Raw genomic sequence first — 22798 nt, 5'->3', positions numbered from 1 at the left:
TACCGAATTCGTAGCGAAGACTCTGACCCTTCGGTTCCTGACGATCGGTTAGAGTCCTTCACAATCCCCTCCCTAATGGGCTTCAACGCCTTCGAGCGAAGGAGATGCTGCTTTGTCCTGTGAAAGCGCGACCGCGCTTTCTGAAGAAACTGACGATCCCAGGCGGGAGTGTTGAAGACTCTTCGTCAGCACCAAGATGACCTAGAAGTACACTCCCTCGAGTTACACAAGAACTTCTCCGTGGCGCAGGCTGAAGGCAGGGGTCTGGTACAACCAGACCACTGGCACCTCCTTCTACCTTTTGGATATTGCCCACAGGTCCTTGGATCGTTTCCTTAGGACCCGTGGTGGCTGCTCAACACGTTGTCTAGCTCAACCCAGACCCACTATCAGGCTGAACAGCATCGAGGTCCTGGTGTGACTGTAAGAATGATAAGTGAAGAGAGAGTGACTGGCTTCTCTTCCTATCTTTTTCTACCCCTCTACCTGTGGTAGAGGGATACGGTCATCACCTTGCTGGATAAGGACGAGATGCCGTGAGCTACTCGACAGAGCCCCATCCTATCCCTTTCACTAGGGATGGGAGCGAATATCCACCACTTCCTCCTACAAGGGGGGGGAAGTGGATGCCAACAAGAGACAAACCATAACGTTGTTGCCTCTTGCAAATAGGAACTTGTTTCTTGTTTGCTGGTACGAAGAGATACGCTTGCCTCTCTCTTAGTACTTGGTCCAGAGGTCTGACCATTGATCCTGCGGTGCACACCCCGATCAATCGGAGCAGAGGCTTGGGATCCCTAACCCCTCGCTCTTACGACCAGGGAGGCTTCCAAGGTTGGGCGAACACCAGTCTGTTCACAAAGACTCAGATTCCCACCCACCAAGAAGTGAGTCTTCCTATTGTAAAAGGACCGAAGGTTTGTATGCCGTGTCGGAACAAATGACAATTTGTCCAAAATTGCATTTTCCCCTAACTATACAAACCTGAGGTCCTTTTACACATAGCCCCACCTCATGCCACCCCTCACTCTGCAGTGTTTTTGCTTGGGCCAAAAGCAAAAGTGCTTTGTTTACCTACCAGTCGCGCGCCGCGCGACCCTGTCGGACAAGCAGTTAACTACCGAACCCCTTGTTCGAAAGCTTACGACCTATCCAGCTGCCGCTAGTACCTTCCTATTGTAAAGGACCTCAGGTTTGTATAGTTAGGAAAAATGCAATTTTGGACAAATTGTCATTTTAAAAAAGTAAGCCTTCAGTCACCCCAAAAGTTTTTTCTTCAAAGACAGGTAGGTGGAAGAAGGAACGATGCCTCACAACGGGACAACAACAACAGCAAGGAAATCTTTTTCACAATGTCCAAAGACCCTTTTATAGGACAAAAAAAAAGCAACACTTAATAAGGAATGGTATGATTGGTGGTTGACTTCGATGACACCACAGGTAATAGAAGTTTTCCCCTTGGAGACACTGCATTAATTTTAAATGGGGTGGGATTGAAAATGGTCTCACCCTTCCCCTCCTGTCAAGGGGTTCTTCCAAAAATCAAACCCCTCTCTGGAATGTTACGCGAAGAAAGGCCCTGTTAATGGGAGCCATAGAGAAATATGCGGGTATTTGCCACCAATTACTCTCTTTTAAGTCTCCAAAAGGATTCCTCCAAATGAAGGGTGATCTTAGATCTATCAGCATTGAACAAGCACATTGTTTGCCAAATTTCCCCAAATAACTACTGTTGCTCCTAGTATGTTCAATTGTTCTAAAAGGGACTTGACAACTATAGATATGAAAGATGCATACTTACGGGCACATCCTGTCACCGTTCCCTTCCATCCCTTCCTAGGGCTCCAGATAGGGAAAGATATGTACAGGTTCAAAGTCATGCCCTTTGGGCTAAACATTGCCTTAAGATATTTGACAAAATGGTAGTTCTTCGAGAAATCAGAAGTACAACTATGTAATAGCTTACCTAGACAACTGGTTGATTGGGGAACCCACAAGAAAAATGTGCTTGAAAAACCTAAGGGCAGTGGTCAACTGACTGCAGTCAAAAGGTTTTACAATAAATTGGGAAAATCCCACCTCACACCCAGCAGACTCTTTCATTAGCTGGGACTGTGTTATGGGGATGGTACTTTTAATGGCTTGTTGTCTCTCCCCATCATACTCAAAACAGAATAAGGCATAAGTCCTCAAAACATGCTTGAACAGGCCAGTTTCCAATGCGACATTAGAACACATGACTGGCTTGGTTGTCAATCTGCATTAATTAAGATACCAATACTCAGATTACAACAAATGAATGTGAACAAATTCTAGCTATCGCATGCAACAAATAAGATGTGAGACCAACCACACCAAAAGATTAAAAAAGTTGGGGAGATACTTTGCCCTTGATCCTGGAAGGAATTTCTGGTGATACAGGTCACCCTGACTTCTCAGTCTGTATGAGAGACAATACACACAGATGCCTCTTTGACAGGTTGGGAGGACATAGGGAGGATCGTCAGATGGCAGGGAGGTGGTCAGCTACTCTGAGGAATTGTCGTATCAATTTAGTTGTTTTAAACAACATAACTACAGTGTCCTACATCAAGAGGTTAGGATGATACTCACCTCCTCTCAATATGATAATGGTAGTCATCCTTCGATGGCACAAGCAAGAAAGTGGCATTTGTCTGCAACTCACCTTAAGGGGTCTCTCAATGTAATAGTAGACGTCCTATCAGGGAAAACGACAGCCTCAACAAAGTGAATGTTAGACAACCACTCTTTTCGTAAAATAGCCAACATACCTCTACAATTGGAAGTGGACCTGTTTTCCACATATGAGAATCGCAAACTGCTGGTCAAGCAACAACAAAGAGATACCTTCCTACAAGACTGGAACACATGGCAGATGATATATCTTTTTCCTCCATTGTTCCAGGTTTCTTAGGTATTGTTGAGCAAACTCCTAACCTTCAAAGGAACAGCTTACTTAATAGCTCTAAATTGGCCAAACAGGCATCGGTTCCTATTACTTCAACAGCGGATGAAGAGATAAATTCTAATACTGTCTGCTTTTTATCCCAATCAGTAGGAGGGAAAGTCATTTAAGGATCCTCCTTTCTTAGCCAAGACCCTCATGGGTGGGATTTTTAAATATTGTCTACAGTAAAAATTACTCACCCAACATTGCAAGATACCTTGTGCAAAAACTATGGACTTCATATATCTGGCAATACCAGTAATGTGGAAGATATAGTTAGATTATATCCCTACTGAGAGCCCAGTTAAAAATTCTAGGGAAACAGTATTAAAATTTCTTATCCCTATTGAAGGCAAATGCTGTGCAGTTACAACAATCAGTATACAAGGCAGCATTAACGGAACCATTGATTTATGAATTTGGGATTGACTCTAGTAGTATAGAAGTTGTCACTTCCCTTCTACAGTCCTTTGCACTACAAGGATCCACTCTAGAATGGTTCCAATTACTTGGTCCCTGAACAAAAGTGCATATACTTCAATCAGCCCCCTCAACTCAGCAGACCCAATACAACCACAACTCATAAGTTAAATATGCAATCTTGATTGCATTAGCATTAGGAGCCCGTACTAGTAATGGGCCCTCTTAGACGGGGACAATACATTACGCAAACAGCTGACCATCAATTATTATTGTCCTGTGGCCTGTCATTCCTGGCCAAGAATGAGATTCCTTCAAAAAGGAAATCTATTCTAAGTAAACTAGATTTAGCAGACAAAAAATTGTGCCCAATTCAAGAATTTAAGGTTTACCTAGAGGTCACAGCAAACATCCCAGAAGGTTCGTTTTTTTTCCTATACGTTAGCAACACTATTGCCATGAGCTCGAACAAATTCAACTATACAGTGTATCAGTATGTGGCATTAAAGGATAGACCTGATCCATAGATGCTACAGAGGCCAACCACGGTTCTTCTAACATGCTTGTATGCTAACTATCGCTGGGAAAGGTTTGACAATATTGCAACCAGACCCGGCATGCTTAGGTAAGTTACTACAGAACTTCATCCTAAAAAACTTAAGTTTGCACTCAATTTTTTGTTCTTTGCTACCAAACCTAAATGTATTTGGAATAAAGAATGGGCCTCCTTGAAACTTGTGGCTCAACCCTAGAACAAAAATGTTTTTTGGTTGTTGGGATTAAAATTCGAGAGCTTTTCGTCACTTGTATATTTTCTTGTAAAGCTCCTTGAAGACAAGACAGTGACCACACTGTAAAAAAACAGGTTTTGATGTAGGAAAAACCCACTTTTGGTAGTCGCTGTTGAGTCCTCAAAGCCCTCCCACTTCCCTGACTAAAAGACATGGGATCTTCCTACATTGAGAAAGGAATGGCTTCATGTTCAGCTTTTGGTCATATGTAAACAATATGACAGTGCACATGAACATAACCACTTCTTTTCCTGAGTCAATTTATACTCTATCATGTGTTATAATGTTTATTATTACAATACAATACCTGACCACAAGACCAGCTAGAAGAGAATTCTTTGACATTAGTCTGGATAGACCATGGAAAGGATAATCCTTGAGGACTCAACAGCGACTATACCGTAGCTTTAGAATAATTTATTATTTTATTCATTCATAAATAAATTCACTGACATGCATTTCAAACCAAATTCATTAAAGCTCTGAATAATCCTTTGGATTCCAGTGCTTGGCTTCAATGCTAAATTCCATATTCCATTCCATTCTATCAACAGCAACTACCAAAAATAGGCTTTTCTCATGCCAAAACCTGCTTTTTGTCTGGAGTATGCAGATGTGCTCTAACAAGGGTCAACGAGACAAAAATTCCAAGTCACATAGTCTCACTGTATACTTGGAGGACTATTATATGAAGTTTAAATGAGAAATATTGTTGGTGCTCCAGTATCACTAGAGTGTTAACTCAGAGAAGTCTGAAAAAGGAACATAAGTAAGTAGCACTATTATCAGAAAAAGTTATCCAGAGTTGTGTTTGTCAGTAGGACTCTCCCTTGCACTTAGTCATAGATAGCTCTCTTAACAGTTTGGTCATATGTAAGTAGGCATTTAGAGTAGGTTTTGTGCCTGCTAGAGTTTATAGCTGAAGTGAAACAAGAATTGTTTCATTTTTTTTTTTTTGTGAGTTATTGAAATTGTATCGAATTGTTTTGATAGTACTGTGGTTTTTTTCTGAAGCATTCAAAGTATCAGGGATTTTCATAATTTAACAGCATGTTTAAAGTTATGGAAACTTACATATCTTCATAAATAAATTATTTGATAGCTATTGTTAATTATGAAAATTTTGAATTTGTTAAGTTTGTTTACTTTCTTTCTGATTTTACAGAGGTCCGTCACCCACACCTATCCAATTCCACTGCATTCCACCAGCTCTTCAGGACAGAGATGTTATAGGTGCTGCTAAAACAGGGTCTGGAAAGACCCTGGCATTTGTGATTCCTATATTAGAAAAGCTGTCGGTGGACCCGTATGGAATTTTTGCTTTAGTCTTACACCAACCCGTGAATTAGCTTACCAGGTAAGATTTTTGATAGAGTACATGGTATAGTAGATTAGTTTTCTTATATCAATCAGTACTTTTTATAGTTGCTGTTTATGATCAGTTTTTGTTGGCTAGAACTGTAAATTGAAACTGCCATTTAACTAGGTTATATTGTATATAGGTTTTGTTAAGAATGGTTGCTGCTTCAGCACTATTAATTTTGTAGTCTTTTCTTTTTTCTGATGACGGCTAAAAAAAAAAATGAGAAGACTCTCTACAAAAAAAAAAAAAAAAAAAAAAAAAAAAAAAAAAAAAAAAAAAGAGAAATCTCTACAAAATTAATAGTGCTGAAGCAGCAACCATTTTTAACAAAACCTGTCTACAAGAGGGTCTCCTTCCGAAATATATTGTTTATACATATAATTATTTGGTTTTTAAAAATAATTCTGCTCCCAGCTGCATCAAATAAAATCAATTTTAGATTACAGATCAGTTTAAGGGTCTTGGAGCTCCTATGGCCTTACGGACAAGTGTAATTGTTGGAGGGATGGATCGGCTGCAGCAGACAGCTGAATTAAGTCGTTCACCTCACATTGTTGTTGCTACACCAGGACGTTTAGCTGACATCCTAGAAACATCAGATTTGTCATTGAAAAGGTAGGCTTTTAGCCATTTTTTTATTTCTCTACATATCTAAACTCTTGAACACTGCAATTTTTTCACCATGTTTGCATTCATTTATGAATTTGTTTTGGATTTGTTTTTAATTGTTCTGGAAATAAATAATTTATTGAAGACAATTACAGATTGCTTTTACTTTAACTTTGAGAAGTGTTTGTTTTACAGTAAGTGTATCTTGAAAAATTGAATGAATCACTCTACTCTGGAGAAAATATTCTGAATTATGTGAAGCAGAACAGTACTGCAGGTATTAAGAGCAACAGATTTCAAAGAGTAATGTTAGGGCAAGGCTATTCTACAAAGCCAACAGTATGTGGAAATTTTAAATAATAGCTCCCTTTGTCTATCATACTGTTCATTGTAATATCTTTAACCCTTTAACGCCGAAGGGGTATAATAAAAGTCGTCTCCCGTATGCCGGCGGGGTCTGGGAGTGAGCGCCGAAGCGGAAAAATTTTTTTTTTTCAAAAAATCACAGCACGCTTAGTTTTCAAGATTAAGAGTTCATTTTTGGCTCCTTTTTTGTCATTGCGTGAAGTTTAGTATGCAACCATCAGAAATTAAAAAAAATGTCATATATAAATAATGGGATATATGATAGCAAGAAAACAAAATTTCATATATAATTGTATTCAAGTCGCGCTGTGAGCAAAACGGTTAAAGCTAACGAGTTCATTTTTTTCCGTTGTATTGTACACTAAATTGCAATCATTTTTGGTATATAACACATTGTAAAACGATCAAGGCAACACAGAGAAAAATATTATCACAAAATGATGCATTAATTTGTAACGCGCGGACATAAAAAAAAGCTGTTTTCAAAAATTCACCATAAATCGAAATATTGTGCTAGAGACTTCCTGTTTGTGCAAAGTGAAGGTAATTGATTAAATATTACTAGACTGTAAGTGTTGTAGCTTAAAATTCAGTTTTCGACCGTTCGGTTGAGTTAAAGTTGACCAAAGGACGAATTTTTTCTATTTATCGTTATTTATATGAAATATTTCAAAACTGATAAAAGGTACAACCATAGGTTGTTTTTTGTTGTATTCTACATGAAATTGCACATTTTCATATATAGTGTGAAACTTTATGTAACGGCTAATTTAAAATGGTGCATACATTACGACAATCGGATTGAAAAAAATTTATGATTTTTCGGACGAGTTACTGCGTGGACGTAAGGAAAAAGTTTATTTCATAAATTCACCATAAATCGAAATATTGTGATAGAGACTTCCAATTTGTTGAAAAATAAAGGTAAATGATTGAATATTACTAGAATGTAATAGTTTTAGCTTACAATTGCGTTTTTTTACCATTTCGATCGAGTCAAAGTTGACCAAAAGGTTGAAATTTAGGCACTTATTGTTATTTATATGAAAATATTTCAAAACTGATAAAAGCTACAACCATGGGTTGTTTTTTCTTTTATTCATATAAAATTTTGCACATTTCATATTTAAAACTTATGTAACAGCTAATTTAAAATGGTGCAAACATTACGACAATTGGACAAAGAAATTTCTGATTTTTTTTCGGAAGTGTTACCGTGCGGACGTAAGGAAAAAAATTTTTTTTTCATAAATTCACCATAAATCTAAATATTGTGCTAGAGACTTCCAATTTGTTGCAAAATAAAGGTAAATGTTTTGAATATTACTAGCATATAAGAGTTTTAGCTTACAATTGATTTTTTTACCATTTCGGTCGAGTCAAAATTGACCGAGGTTGATATTTGGCACTTATGTTTATTTGTATGAAAATATTTCAAAACTGATAAAAGCTACAACCATGGGTTGTTTTTAGTTGTATTCTACATGAAATTGCACACATTTCCCTATATAAAACTTTATGTAATGCTAATTGAAAATGTACAAACATTACGACAATCGGACAAAAAAAATTTATGATTTTTTCGGAAGAGTTACCGTGCGGACGTGAAGGAAAAATTTTTTTTCATAAATTTCACCATAAATAGAAACATTGTGCTAGAGACTTCCAATTTGTTGCAAAGTGAAGGTAAATTATTGAATATTACTAGAATATAAGAGTTTAGCTTACAATTGACGTTTTTCGACCATTTCGTAAGAGTCAAAGTTGACCGAAGGTTGAAATTTAGGCACTTATCGTTATTTATATGAAAAAATATTTTCAAAACTGATAAAAGCTACAACCATGAGTTTTTTTTTGTTGTATTCTACATGGAATTGCGCACATTTTCATATATAATACTCCATGTAACGGCTAATTTAAAATGGTGCAAAAATTATGTCAAAGTGACGAAATAATTTCTGAGATGTGTCGTGATACGTTTTAGTGCGATAAGAAGGAAAATTCGCGCTTGCGGGCCTGCGTAACAATTGTAAACAAAACAACGCCTTGATCCGCCTTGATCCGTGGCTCCCAGCTTCCCTCAAGGTGCGTGATTCAAACGTTTTTGCCTAGTAGGTAGGCCTATAACTATTTTTTCTGCGAATTTTTAAAAGTTTTTCGATATCGACGTACCATACGTCCAATCAGCACCCAACAGACAATTTATATCGACATTTAATACGTCCAATCGGCATTAAAGGGTTAATTTACCAACATGTTTGGTATACTCAGCCTGGCTTACATGGAGTGTTGGTTCCAGAACCAATGTCCGTGTTGTCTCAAGGTCTCTGTATGAAATGGTGAAATGTAGGATGTTTACATAAGTATACATAATGTATACACATACTCTTGTATACAATGTAGTATAAATTAAATAATATCTAAAACAGTATAAATTATATAATATCTTAAACAGCATACTGTGAGAATAGTTATTTTACTGTTTTGTTTAAGGAATGCTGTAATGAAAAGAAAAGTGTCTGCACATGTTCAGTACAGATGTAGCCACTGAACTTAACAAGTATCTAGATATACTACATTACAACAACACTGCAAGATTTCATTTGCAAAATTCTGGGATTGCTTTAGTTAATTTACTTGAGAATGTATTGTTGAACATAGAATTAAAGACATTACAGACTGTACATAGAATTAAAGACGTTACAGAATATTAATTAACAGACCATATATTTAAATCTCTCTCTCTCTCTCTCTCTCTCTCTCTCTCTCGTCTCTCTCTCTCTCTTCTCTCTCTCTCTTCTCTCTCTCTCTATCTTCTCTCTCTCTCTCTCTAAACTCTTCTCTCTTCTCTCTCTCTCTCTCTCTCTCTCAAACATACCCACGCTAGAACAAAGACAAACCCCCCCCCCCCCCCCCACAAACCCTCACCATGATAATTTTATTAATAGAAATAAGAAAATAATACCAAATCATTCTATACCTGGGAATATGTTGCTAAAAAGAGTCGGGAACTTTACCCATACACAAATCATTCCATGACATAAAATTATTTGATAAAGGCAGGAAAAATGTTGTCATCAGTTTATTTTATGTAGTATTTTGGGCTCTCTTTGAAAAAAGTACATTTTTACATTTACCCTTAAGCAAGTCAAGGAATGGAAGCTTGATGTTTTTATTTATTTCATAGCCCAAAATTATATTTTCTTTTTATCATGAAAACTTATTAAGTAAATAAAGTTTAATTAAAAACATTGAATTTTCTCAAATTGGAACTGTTATGTTTATTTTAAAGGCAAGAATGCTCATTCTTTGTTTATCTTTCCTTAGTGCAGAAGAGTAATGATTAACTAGTTCTCTCTCTCTCTCTCTCTCTCTCTCTCTCTCTCTCTCTCTCTCTCTCTCTCTCTCTCTCTCTCTCTCTCTCTCTCTCTTTAAGTCCTTTGGCTAGTCCTCTTAGGCAGATACAGACAGGAGTACCATTCATTGTTTCAAGATGAAAAAGAATGGCAGACTTTACCCTTTAGATTCATAGGCCTAATTTGAATAAAAAAAATTTTGATGGCAGTTTGGACACATTTAATTATCTGAATTTATAGTACATATGTAGATTAAAAAATACCCAGTCCTGTATATTGACTTTCAAGTAACCTCAAAAGAGAAAATGATTATGCAGCCGTCATCTCTCTTTCCATTACTCCATTACCATTTATTCATTTAACAGCAAGGAAACATAAGCTTGAAGAAAAAAATAAATGTGGTTAGCTGAGAGCCTTTTTTTAATGTTACATTTAATAAACTCCACAGGAAACTGCACAGTGAAGATTGATACAGAAAATGTGGTAATGGGCATAGTTCAGATTATTTGGATTACTGTATACAGGCAGTCCCTGGTTATCAGTGGAGGTTCTGTTCTGGTGACTTGATGATAAGCGAAAATTGCCGATAACTGAAAATTGGCAATTTTCGGGCTTATCGGCGCCAATAACCAGATTGGCGTGGTTGATATGTTGTTGGCGTCCCACCTCAGTGGTCGCAGGTTCGATTCTCGGCCATTCCATTGAGGAGCGAGAGATGTGTATTTCTGGTGACAGAAGTTCACTCTCGACGTGGTTTGGAAGTCACATAAAGCCGTTGGTCCCGTTGCTGAATAACCACTGGTTCCATGCAGCGTAAAAGCACCATACAAACAAAAACCGATTTTGCTGCTGATAACCGGTTAATTCAAACCAATACAAAAAACCTGTGTTAGGTATGCGTCGGTGCTAATATCCAATTATCAGCACAGATAACCATAAATTGGTGCATTTCTTAATTGAAGATCGCTGATAGCTAGACAAGCCCTATAAAACCAGATTGCCGATAATCGACACCATCGATAACCAAGAACTCCCTGTATTCTGAACTATATCATTGCCCATAGCTACAGTGTTCAATAAGAATTTTGCCAAACTTATTTTTCCAGGATAAAGTTTCTGGTCTTAGATGAAGCTGACAGACTCATGGATGGTAGATTTGATAAACAGCTGAAAACCATTTGGTCATCACTACCAGAAAAAAAGGCAGACTCTTTTATACAGCAAAACAATAACAGACAGAGTACAACGTATGAAAGATCTTGCTTCCTCAGATGTAAGTGAACAGTAAAATTGATACACGTACTAAGTAATCAGATGCCATAGTATTTTGTACTATTGCTAAATCTGTTGGAGAGATGCTTAGCTTATCTATGATTTTTGCTTATATTAGGTATGGTAATTCTTACTGGTTGATTGAAGTATTACTTTATGATAATCATATTGATGCGACTCTTTGCATAACTCTGAAAGCTTAAAAAGCTTTAAAGTACCTAACTTATTACAGTACTAATACCTCAATCTTATGCCAGGTTAGGTTCCAGACCCTCTCGCGCAAGTCAAATTTTCGTGTAAATTTGGCATGGTCTCTAAAAATGCTTATTTCTAGAGTTAGAACACTAAATATGACCTTAATCACTTTCCCCCTTTTCCACAAGTATTAAGCTAACTTTTAATTGAAATTAAAGTTACTGTAATTTCATTTAAAAGTAGTTTAATACATTACCTTTAAAGAAAATAATTGGTTGGTACCATGTATTTTTATTTTCTTTCCCCATTCCAACTGATCTATTATGTATTTTTACAAAAGTCTTCTCAAACCTCTATAAAGAAACTTCTTTATTTTCTCTCTTTGTCTTTTTTCTGAAAATCCCTTTCCATGAACAAAAAGTATTTTTTATTTGAACTAATACAACTCTTAGATATGTGTCTATGTTTTAGAGCAGCGCATCTGCAGTTCTAGATGATGAAGGTAAAATTTTATCAGTTTAAAATTATCTACCACCAACTACGAGAGAGAGAGAGAGAGAGAGAGAGAGAGAGAGAGTTGTCTTTGCATAAAAGAGTGAAATTATTAGGAATTATTACACACCTATAGAGAGAGAGAGAGAGAGAGAGAGAGAGAGAGAGAGAGAGAGAGAGAGAGAGAGAGAGAGAGAGAGAGAGAGAATTACAAGAATTCGCTGACCTCCAAATTGCAACACTCCTCACCTGTCACATTAAATAGACATATATTTGACACCTCTGGCTTTGAGTTCTCTTCGAGTAAAAGCAAAAGATGAAGAAAGATATTTTCATATGCATTTTATAATTATTATTATTATTATATTGGAAAAATTAAAATCCACAGTAGTAGATATGTAGTATATTGCTAAATACAGTGATATACCAAATTATTATTATTATTATTATTTGAAAATATTATAATCTCAGTGTGAGAGAGAGTAGAGAAGAGTTGTCCTTACGTAAAAGAGTGAAATGGAAAGGTTATTTTGTTTATTTAGAATAGTTACTATAACATACCAAATTTTGAAATTACACTTTATTATTTTAGTTATATATTATCTAATATTATTAATGTTTTAAAATATTAATAAACATACATGTAGTAACATAAAATTTCATACAATCAACTTACCTGTTCAGATATATACATAGCTAAGACTTCCCCGTCCGTTCCCCGAGCAGAAATTCAAATTTCGCGCCACTCGCTACAGGTAGGTCAGGTGATCTACCGGCCTGCCTGGGTGGCAGGACTAGGAACCATCCCCGTTTTCTATCATATTTTCTCTGTCGCCGGTGGTATCAACATTGTGTTATTACCTCCTGACTTGGATTCTTTTTTCAACATTTGATCAACGTTTTTCGACTTTTTGGTGACGTATTTGGATCGTGTTTTGGCATTCGCTACTGTGGACTGTTTTTGGAATAAACTCTTTTGGATTTTTCTCAGTATGGTCTGATTCTAATGTGAGTGTGAGAGTGTGTGAATGTAGGCTGCAGGGTGAGGATACCGAAAGCTTCGGTTGATCCTCACACTGTATGCCGTAAATGTAGGGGGGTGCAGTGTTCTGCTATTACACTTGTAAGGAATGCGAGAGTTTGAATGCAGAAGAATGGAAGACTTTGACTTCTTATTTGAAGAAGTTAGAGAGGGATAGAGTTAGAAGACTGAAAGGTGTGAATTCAAGGCCTATTGAGCCTTTCAATGATCAATTCTAACCCTACTACTGTAGATTCTCCCTATAAATCTCATTCCTCAGAGTGTCTTTTCGGATTCGCATCGGAAATCGCCAATCTGAAAGCGACGATTCGAGACATGAAGTCCAAGATGGCGGACTCGAAAGGTAAGGCTAGTGATAGTGAACATTTTAGTGAAGTGAGCCCTATCAGTGTTGTGGAGGGGGCGTTTGATCGTCCTGCGGCGCTCCCAGGCCTAGACCTCTTCCAAGCTCACATGCCCAGAGGAGAAGGAAAGTCGAAAGCCTTAAGGAGGTCGTGGGGAATCCCCAACGGTCAGACGTCCCTTCAGCTAGCTTTGCTTCATGGCAGCCAGCTCAAGGGCGCTATAGAAAAGCGTCCTTCGCGAGTGTTTCTCGTCCTCTCCCTCTCCCTCACCTAAACGAGGGTGGAAGGAGTCGAACTTATCGAGACCGCTGAAGCGTCATATGAAGCAAGACATTGATTCTAGCCCGGAGCGCTTCTCGGATGACGCCCCGTCTGCTATTAAGAAGGCGAAGGTGGCGTCAACGTCACCTGACGCTTATGAGGAAGTACCCCATCATGCTTCTTCCCCGAGTGATGACGAAAGGCGTCAGGCACTAGACGTAGGAGAAGCATCAAGGAAAATCATTATGGCGGTGCAGGAACAACTGTCATCTCTTGTGGGAGTTTTAGCGCCCCGTCGGAAGGACGTGACGCTTCCTATTAAGAAGTCTCGTCCTCTCGCACCTGCTCGGAAGACGTCTTTTAGAAGTGAAGCGTCAAATCAAGAGGATCTTAGACGTGACGCTCCGTCCAAGATTGTGACGCCGAGTAGGAAGCCCTTAGAAAGCGAAGCGTCTTCCAGACGCGAAGCGTCATCTAAACGTCAACAAGAGACGTCATACATGACGCTCGGAGAGCGGGAAGCGTCATACATGACGTCTTCTAAAGCGCGAGAGAAGCCGCAGGTTGTGACGCCTTCCAAGTCGATCAGAACGGGAAAAAGGAAAGACTTTCATTCCCTTAGCCCCTCTCCGATCAGGAGTTTGTCTCCCCCAGAAGAGGAAAGTTCTGAAAGGAGAACAGAAACTCAGGATTATCACGAGTTCGAACGAAACTCGGATGATGACGATCATGGAAGAGAGGGCTTGTCCAACTATAAGGTGTTGACTACCCCTGCTTCTGGAGGAATACGGAGACGAGTTTGACTCCGGCTGCTCCTCCTTCTCCGCGCCTCGCTCTTTTCGAGTGCGAAGGCGAAGAAGACTTCCGTCTTTTTTCTGAAGATGAAGCCCACCATCTCGATGAAGCGGGCTTTACACGCCTTAGACGCCTGGATGAAGTCGAAGAAAGACTTAACCAGGACAGTATTTGCATGCCTCCAGCAGGTTAGCTGGGAAAAGAGGCATATGGTACAAGACGGGGGAGGAGGATATGGGTATCGCTCTCCCTTCTACTACAGAGGCAGACTTTTCGACGTTAGTTGACGCTTCAAGGCGTCCTAGTCTTAATTCTGCTCGCATTACTTGGAGTATTTCGGAACTGGATCATCTCCTCAAGGGACTTTTCCATGTATTGGAAGTCTTCAACTTCTTAGATTGGTCCCTTGGGGTGATGTCCAAGAAAGCTCACGATTCGCAGGAATCGAACCTGAAGCCCTGTTATGCATTTTGTCGTGCATCGACAAAGCAGTACAGGATGGATCTTTGGAAGTCTCCTGCATTATTTGGAGCAGGTCTTTTGAAGAAAAGGACAGTGTATGGCGCCTTCTTAACAAAGGCAGTCTCACATGCGCAGAGGGCAGCTCTACTATATGCACCTCTTTCGGACTATTGTTCCCTTCTAAGTTAGTGAAGGACGTAGCTCACTCTTTAACTGAGAAGGCGACACAGGATCTTCTGACGCAGTCAGCTAGGAAGAAGAAAACCTGCTTTAGTGTCGGACAAGAAAGAACCTAGCACTTCTAGGCAGCCCTTTCGAGGTGGTCCGATCTCCAGACCTCCCGCAAGAAGGAAGGCTCCAGAGAGAAGAGGTAGGTCCGCCTTTCGTCCCTTTAAAAAGGGCAAATGAAACATTTCTCCTCCAAACACCAGTAGGTGCCAGGCTCCTGGAATTCGTGGAAGCCTGGACACTGATAGACGCAGACGCGTCTTCACTAAATATCATAAGGAAGGGATATCGTATCCCTTTCCTGAATACTCCGCCCCTCCCAACGTCAATACCAAGGGAACTATCAGCCAAATACAAGGATCTGTGCTGAGGGATACTCTTCGATCGATGGTGGAACAAATGTGGGACAAGAGTGCAGTAGAACTAGTACTGGATCAAAACTCCCGGGGTTTATTTACAATCGCCTTTTTCTAGTGGCGAAAGCCTCGGAGGCTGGAGACCAGTACTAGACGTCAGCGCTCTGAACAAATTTGTTCAGAAGGAGAAGTTCTCCATGGAGACTTCTGCTTCAGTCCTAGCGTCATTACGACAAGGAGATTGGATGGTGTCTCTAGATCTCCAAGACGCCTACTTTCACGTCCCGATCCACCCTTCATCGAAGAAGTACCTCCGTTTCATGACGGGGGAAGGATCTTTCAGTTCAGAGCCTTGTGTTTCGGCCTGTCCACAGCTCCTCAGGTCTTCACAAGCCTGATGAGGAATGTGGCGAGATTTCTTCATCTCAAAGGAGTGAATGTCTCGATGTACCTAGACGACTGGCTCATCAGGGCCAGATCGGAGAGACAGTGTTTGGAGGACCTAAAGTTAACTCTGGATTTGACCAAGGCGTTGGGATTGCTTGTGAACCTCGAGAAGTCTCAGATGACCCCCAGACAAGACCTAGTCTATCTGGGGATTCGGATGGATTCTCGGGGTTTTCGAGTTTTTCCTTCGCAAGAGAGAACCGCAAAAGGTTTGAGGATAATCTCTCTCTTCTTAGAGAAGCAGCAAACGTCAGCGAGGGAATGGTTGAGCCTTCTGGGACGCTTTCCTCGCTGGAACAATTCTTCCCTCTCGGAAGACTTCATATCCGTCCACTTCAATTCTTCCTCAAGAAGTCTTGGAGCTGGAAAAACGGAACATCTGTCGGACGTTTTTCCCATTCCAGTGGAGGTAAAGGCACACCTACAGTGGTGGTTGCTGCCTCTGGAAGAGAACAAAGGGATCTCTCTAAGATCACAGAACCCAGACCTAGTGTTGTTCTCCGACGCGTCGGAGAGGGAGGGTTGGGGAGCGACATTAGGCTCGGAGGAAGTGTCAGGCACCTGGGAACCAGCACAGGTGTCCTGGCACATAAATTGCAAAGAGCTCTTCGCCGTACACCTGGCTTTGAAGAGCCTAGAACCTCTGGTGAGAGACAAGGTAGTACAAGTAAACGTGGACAACACCACCGCACTTGCCTACATTCGGAAACAGGGAGGGACACACTCCTCGTTCCTTTACGAACTCACGAGGGACCTATTACTTGGACGTCTCACAGGAACATCTCCCTGCTGACAAGGTTCGTACAGGAGTAAGGAATGTGAGGGCGGACAGGCTCAGCAGGAGGAACCAGGTCCTTCATACAGAATGGACTCTGCACGAGGAAGTGTGTCGCGATCTCTGGTCTCTGTGGGGAACTCCTCATGTGGATCTATTCGCAACATACATTTCAAAAAGGCTCCCAGTGTTTTGCTCGGTCGTGGAAGACCCAAGAGCAATTATGGTAGACGCCTTCCTGCTAAACTGGTCTCGATGGACGTGTACGCTTTTCCCCCATTCAAAATCCTGGGGTTAGTATTGAAAAAGTTTGTGGCGTCAAAAGAGACGAGGATGACTTAATAGCCCCCTTTTGGCCGGCCCAGGAATGGTTCACGGAGGTGGTAGAGTGGATCGTAGACTTTCCAAGATCCCTACCAGGAAGGACGGATCTTCTCAAACAACCACACTTCAAGAGGTACCATCAAAACCTCCCCGCTCTCGCTCTGACTGCCTTTCGACTATCGAAAGACTTGTCAGAGCGAGAGGCTTTTTCTCGCGAAGTGGCAAGCGCGATCGCGAGATCTCGCAGAACCTCCACTTCGAAAGTATACCAGTCGAAGTGGGAGGTCTTTAGAAGGTGGTGTAGAGCCAAGAAGTTGTCCTCCTCCTCTACCTCTATAGCGGAAATTGCTGATTTCTTGCTATTCCTGAGAGTAAAATCGCATCTAGCCGTATCCACAATAAAGGGATACAGGAGTATGCTCTCGGCTGTATTCAGGAACAGAGGTTTAGATCTGGCAAATAACAAAGATCTCCACGATCTCATAAGATCTTTTGAGACGTCAAAAGTCTAAGGAACCAGTACCTCCGAACTGGAACTTGGACGTAGTCCTCAAATATCTGTCTTCGGATAGATTCGAGCCTCCGCATCAGGCATCATTTAGAGAACGTAACTAGAAAATGCCTATTTCTTTTATCGTTAGCGACGGCAAAAAGAATTAGTGAGTTACAAGCTCTGCAGGATAAAGTAGGATTCAAGGGAGACTCGGCGATTTGCTCGTTTAAGACTCTGTTTTTAGCGAAAAACGAGAATCCCACGAATCCCTGGCCTAGGTCATTCGAAATCAAAGGAATGTCTAGTCTCGTAGGCATTTTTTTTAGAAGCAGAGAGGTCTCTATGCCCTGTTAGAGCTCTGAAGTTCTATCTTCAGAGGAAGCGTCATTTGGGAGGCTCTAGACAAGGTCTTTGGTGCGCGGTAAAAGACCCCACAAGACTGATGTCAAAGAACGCTCTAGCGTTCTTTGTAAGAAACGTCATTACGGACGCTCACAAGGTCTGTCCGGACGAACAATTACAACTTCTGAGGGTAAAAGCTCATGAAGTACGAGCGGTTGCGACGTCTCTCTCGTTTTATAAGAATATGTCGCTTAAAAACATTTTAGATACGACATATTGGAGATGCAACTCGGTATTTGCATCTCATTACTTGAAGACGTGCGTGTGACGTATGAGAAATGCTTTTCTCTAGGTCCTATCGTATCGGCAGATACGATTCTGGGTACGGGAGCCGACACCAATCCTTAAATTGTATATACTGTTCTTCTGTTTGGATATGGTCGGGAATCTCTTCGAACAATGGAGGATTCAGGGCTCGCACGGGCGGCCGTCTATGTTGTTCATAAGATTCTCGTCATATCCAATTAGTTGAGTATAATTTTTTTTTTTTTTTTTTTGAAAAATTATGTATGTGTGCGTAGTGGTTTTTGAGTTACGGTTGTTGTGACGAGTTCGGGGATAACTCGTAACAATCCTTAGTTCTAACACATGGTTAGGATCAGGTGGTCGGGATTGGTTGTGTGCTCCTTCATAAGGTGTATTGTCATATAAGTGGATCAGCACCCATTGACAAAGTCCTTTTAGGCTCTGCTGAGTAAGTGGGTAAGACCCCATCGGCAGACCCACAAGAACTCTTGGCCATAGATCACATATCTCGCTAAAGTTTCTTGAGGTGATGCAGACTACTGGGCAAACACCCACCAAGTCTACCACCTATCAGGTAGGAACCAAGGTTTTATTTATACCTACAACATATGTTGTTTACCTGTCTATTCCATATAGTAGCTGTCTCTTACCCTCCACCGAAGGGTGCCAATCAGCTATGTATATATCTGACAGGTAAGTTGATTGTATGAAAATGATATTGTTATTTACAATAAAGTTTCATACATACTTACCTGGCAGATATATACAATTAAAGGCCCACCCAGCCTCCCCGCAGGAGACAGGTGGAAGAGAGAAAATATGATAGAAAACGGGGATGGTTCCTAGTCCTGCCACCCAGGGCAGGCCGGTAGATCACCTGACCTACCTGTAGCGAGTGGCGCGAAATTTGAATTTCTGTCGGGGACGACGGAGTCTTAGCTATGTATATATCTGCCAGGTAAGTATGTATGAAACTTTATTGTAACATAACAATATCATTTTCTTTCATCTCGGTAAAAGAGAGAGAGAGAATTATTATTTTTATTTAATGTTTTTTAATTTAAACATATAAGCTTTAAAGCCTATAAATTAATTAACAATTAAACAAACACTTTTCAAGATGTCTTGAGAATTCAAAAATGTTGTGTTTGCATTCGCATGTCTCTGAAAAACTCGCGTATGGTAGTTAGTTAGTTTCAATAATAAGTTCGCACTATTGTGATTTCACACAATTCAAATTGCATAAGATTGAGGTATTATTGTATTCCCATTCAAGTGAAAAGCCCATTTAGAAAGTATTTAAATAATTGTGGTCTTGTTAGTAAATTTGAATCTTTTGTTTTAATGTACTTTACTTGTTGTAATTTTTTACTAGTCATACTATAGTTGATTCATTTAGGGTAGATTCTTGTGCCTACGAGATGTTTGTTTGGCGGCCTCTGATTGGCTGGTACTGGGAGGTAGCCACTCGCTCATTGTGTCGTATTTTCGTTTATATTTCTTCATTTATCTCATGTTTTGCAAAGATAAGAAAGTTTTGGTCTTACCAAATGATTCGGTATTAATTATACAACTAAATAATCATATCCTGAAATCAACAAGATAATACACAAAGGAATTACAAGTAAAAGTGAAGAGAGAAACATTTCATTGTTTATATCCGTTTTTATTTACCATCGGATTTTTAATAATTTGTATATTCAAGATGATGTAAGACTTGTATTTTCATACAATAAAATCACCCTGAATACACTGGTGCTTTCAGATTTTGGATGTGTGTATTATGTGAAGAGAAAATGAAGAATATGTCTTATGTTGCATCCGTACTTGACTCAGCCTGATAGGAAGTCCATCTTTCTTAATACTTTGTTGTTTATTACTTCATTGAGATTATTGCTTCATATCACTCAAATAAGTCTCTGATATCTCTTTCATTTGAAAATATATTCATAAAATGATATTAGAAACAATATCCAGAAACAACCTGATTAAAGCTTAGGCTGAGTTGAAGAGTGTGAAGTCGTCTTTCCACAGAGTTCAACTTCTTTGCTGGACTGAATTCCCCACGGCCCACCTGGGTCTGAGATAACGATACCAGATGCATCCATCTGATTATTATTATTACTTTCCTTATCAGATATGCCCAGACGTACTATATGATATTGGATTGAAAATGTTTGACAATTATAATGGAAATTCTGTGTATTTATTTATAGAAAATGTAATGATATACATAACATGGTAAATATTGTCGAAACTGCAACCTCATATATCGCTAATTGGCAACTCAAATCTCTTGCTAATTGGCAACTCAAATCTCTTGCTGAGATGACAAATGCAACAACGCCTTGCAGATATCATTCTCAAGGCAATACCGTCAAACTTGAATCATTTACTGATGCAACATAATAAATAAGACATATTCTTCATTTTCTCTTCACATATTACATGCATCCAAAATCTGATCGCGTTAATGATGCAAAATCCGATGATAAATAAAAACAGGCATAAAGAATTAAATGCATCTCTTTTCACTCTTACTCGTAATTCCTTTGTGTTTTATCTTATTGATTTCAGGAAAAGATAACTTAGTTGTACAATTAATACCAAATCCTATGGTATGACCAAAATTTTCCTATCTTGAGCAAAGCGTGAGATGATTGAAGAAATATAAACATAATATTGCTAGTTTTCTAAGCCACAGACAAAAATAAGGAGATACTGAGCAAGCGGCCTACCTCCCAGTACCAGCCAATCAGAGGTCGCCCAACAAACGTCTAGTAGGCGCAAGAATCTACCTTATATGAATCGACTATAGTGTAGTTTAAATCTTTATTGGTTAGTAACATATTTTTGATTGAATCCTGTCATGTTATATTTTTAATGATGTTATAAAAAATCAAAAATTATATGAACTATGTCGCCGTATTTGATGGGGAGTGTGCTGTTATGGAAAATGTATATTTGTTAGAAATGTATATAGTACATTTTAATTTTTCAGGTCTTCCTATGGGAAGCAGATTATTCAAAGCAAGCCACTGTCACAGAGCTAGACGAGCAATATTCATTAGTGAACCCAATTGTTCTAGATGCTACCTTGGTTGCTGTGATATTAGAACAACAAAAGCAAGATCCTAAGGGCCTCATCATTGTCTTTACAGACACTTGTAAAAGCACGCAGGTAAGTACGTATCTATTTGCTAAGTTAATGTGCTTACAAATGGTACTGAGAAGTATATTATGTACCATATATAAGATTTTGATTTATTTTTTAAGCTCTGATGTTTACAAGCCACTTTTGAAGCAGCATGTTTGGCTATCAGTGGTATTAGTAGTGACAAATTGCATCATAATGCATAATTTATTTGAAAACGTTTTAAGGTTGTCATAGCTATAGCAGATATTTACCAGATGCAATAGGAATCAGGCATTTCCATGAAAACAGTGTGTCATGGCTCATTCATATAGCCACCACTTTATTGTTATTCCTCAGGATACATTATTTGTGATGAATCTTACCTACTGTTAAAGTTAGCTATACCTCCATACCGATTAGGCGAGTCTGCATTCAAACAAAAAAATTGAATGGCTGCCTGGATGACTGTCTGGTTTACCTGTTCTCCACCAGGTGTGTTTCAAATGTTTTAGCTCTTGTTAGAATTCTCCTCGCCGCCATTGTGGTTAGGCGATTGTGTGTATTCTATGAAGTTTGGTTGTTTTACACCTGTTTATGGTATTGTAATTTCATTTTCCTAGGATATCTTCCACTGGAAGCAAAACCAATAACAAAAGGCTATGTAGGAGTGATTTGGATGTAACCAGAATGTTGAAATTGGAAGTTGATCATCATTTGGTTTGTACTTGCAAGGGTACAGAGTGTGATCTTGGAACTACTAGATGTGAAGAATGTAGGGAATTGTTCTGAGAATTTATGCCTGAATATGTCAGATATAGGAAAGACTGTAAACTAATAGATTGTGAAAGCAATTAGTTAGGTCAGGACTTAAACCTGTCAGTTCTATCCTACTTAGTGTCCCTTCATCTGCAGCTATCCCTACTCAGACTAGGCATTTTGGTAGCGCTAGTATTGACTTCCTTTGTAGCTCCGCCTTCTGCTCCCCATTTCATTAAGGAAAGGAAAAGGGTAACGAGAAGTTGGTACATAACATTAAACCTATTTTTAGTTCTAATACAAGTTGAACTGAGTTCGTGACAGGAACATTCCAAATCCCTCCATAGTGTGCACTCTTTTTCGTGTTTCCTGTTAGAAGTAAGGTGTTGGTGCCCTCTTCTGTACGTAGCCTGAGCCTAGGACTGCCCTGCGACAGTTGGTAATGTCTGCTGCCAGGGAACCGGGTCGGTTCTCGGGACAATGGGGTTCTGTGCCCTCCAATACTTCTTCGCCCTTTTCATGGCCTGAATCTCGTTTAAAGCATTTGCCTAAGGACCATTAAAGTGTTCTCATAAGGACTGTTTCGGTAAGCATTAAGTCTCGCTCTGTAGGCACATTCTGCCATCGTCAACACCTAGTTTGAGGTGATAGCATGCATAGGATTAATAATATATAATACGTATGGGTATAGGACAATTGAGATGATAATGTATCTGTAGCAAGTTTCACACATTTAGATATTATGTTGATTCAGTCAACTGTTTATCTCTGTCATGTTTTGGTTATTGTAAAATCTCGTCTGCTAGCATATTCCTCTCTTCGTAATGCTTGTGTTCGTTCTTTGCCTGCTTTCTCTTTGGCTATCAGCAAATCTCTTACTACTGCCTCGATTAATGTTT

At 39.4% G+C, this 22798-nt stretch overlaps 2 protein-coding genes across 2 annotated transcripts in view; one reads left to right on the top strand and one right to left on the bottom strand.

Moving 5' to 3' along the window:
* Window positions 1-22798, bottom strand: part of LOC135212114 (probable ATP-dependent RNA helicase DDX49) — a 131715-nt gene that overhangs the window by 38447 nt on the left and 70470 nt on the right.
* On the top strand, window positions 4006-21427 carry LOC135211785 (probable ATP-dependent RNA helicase DDX49). The gene is given in 8 exon segments (XM_064244997.1): window positions 4006-4013; window positions 5345-5502; window positions 5505-5536; window positions 5982-6157; window positions 10980-11070; window positions 11072-11146; window positions 21009-21188; window positions 21389-21427. Coding segments are annotated over 8 exon segments (759 nt in total).

The sequence above is a fragment of the Macrobrachium nipponense genome, chromosome 40, assembly GCF_015104395.2.
Source record: "Macrobrachium nipponense isolate FS-2020 chromosome 40, ASM1510439v2, whole genome shotgun sequence".
NCBI lineage: Eukaryota > Metazoa > Arthropoda > Malacostraca > Decapoda > Palaemonidae > Macrobrachium > Macrobrachium nipponense.
This window is presented reverse-complemented; position numbering and strand designations above follow the sequence as displayed.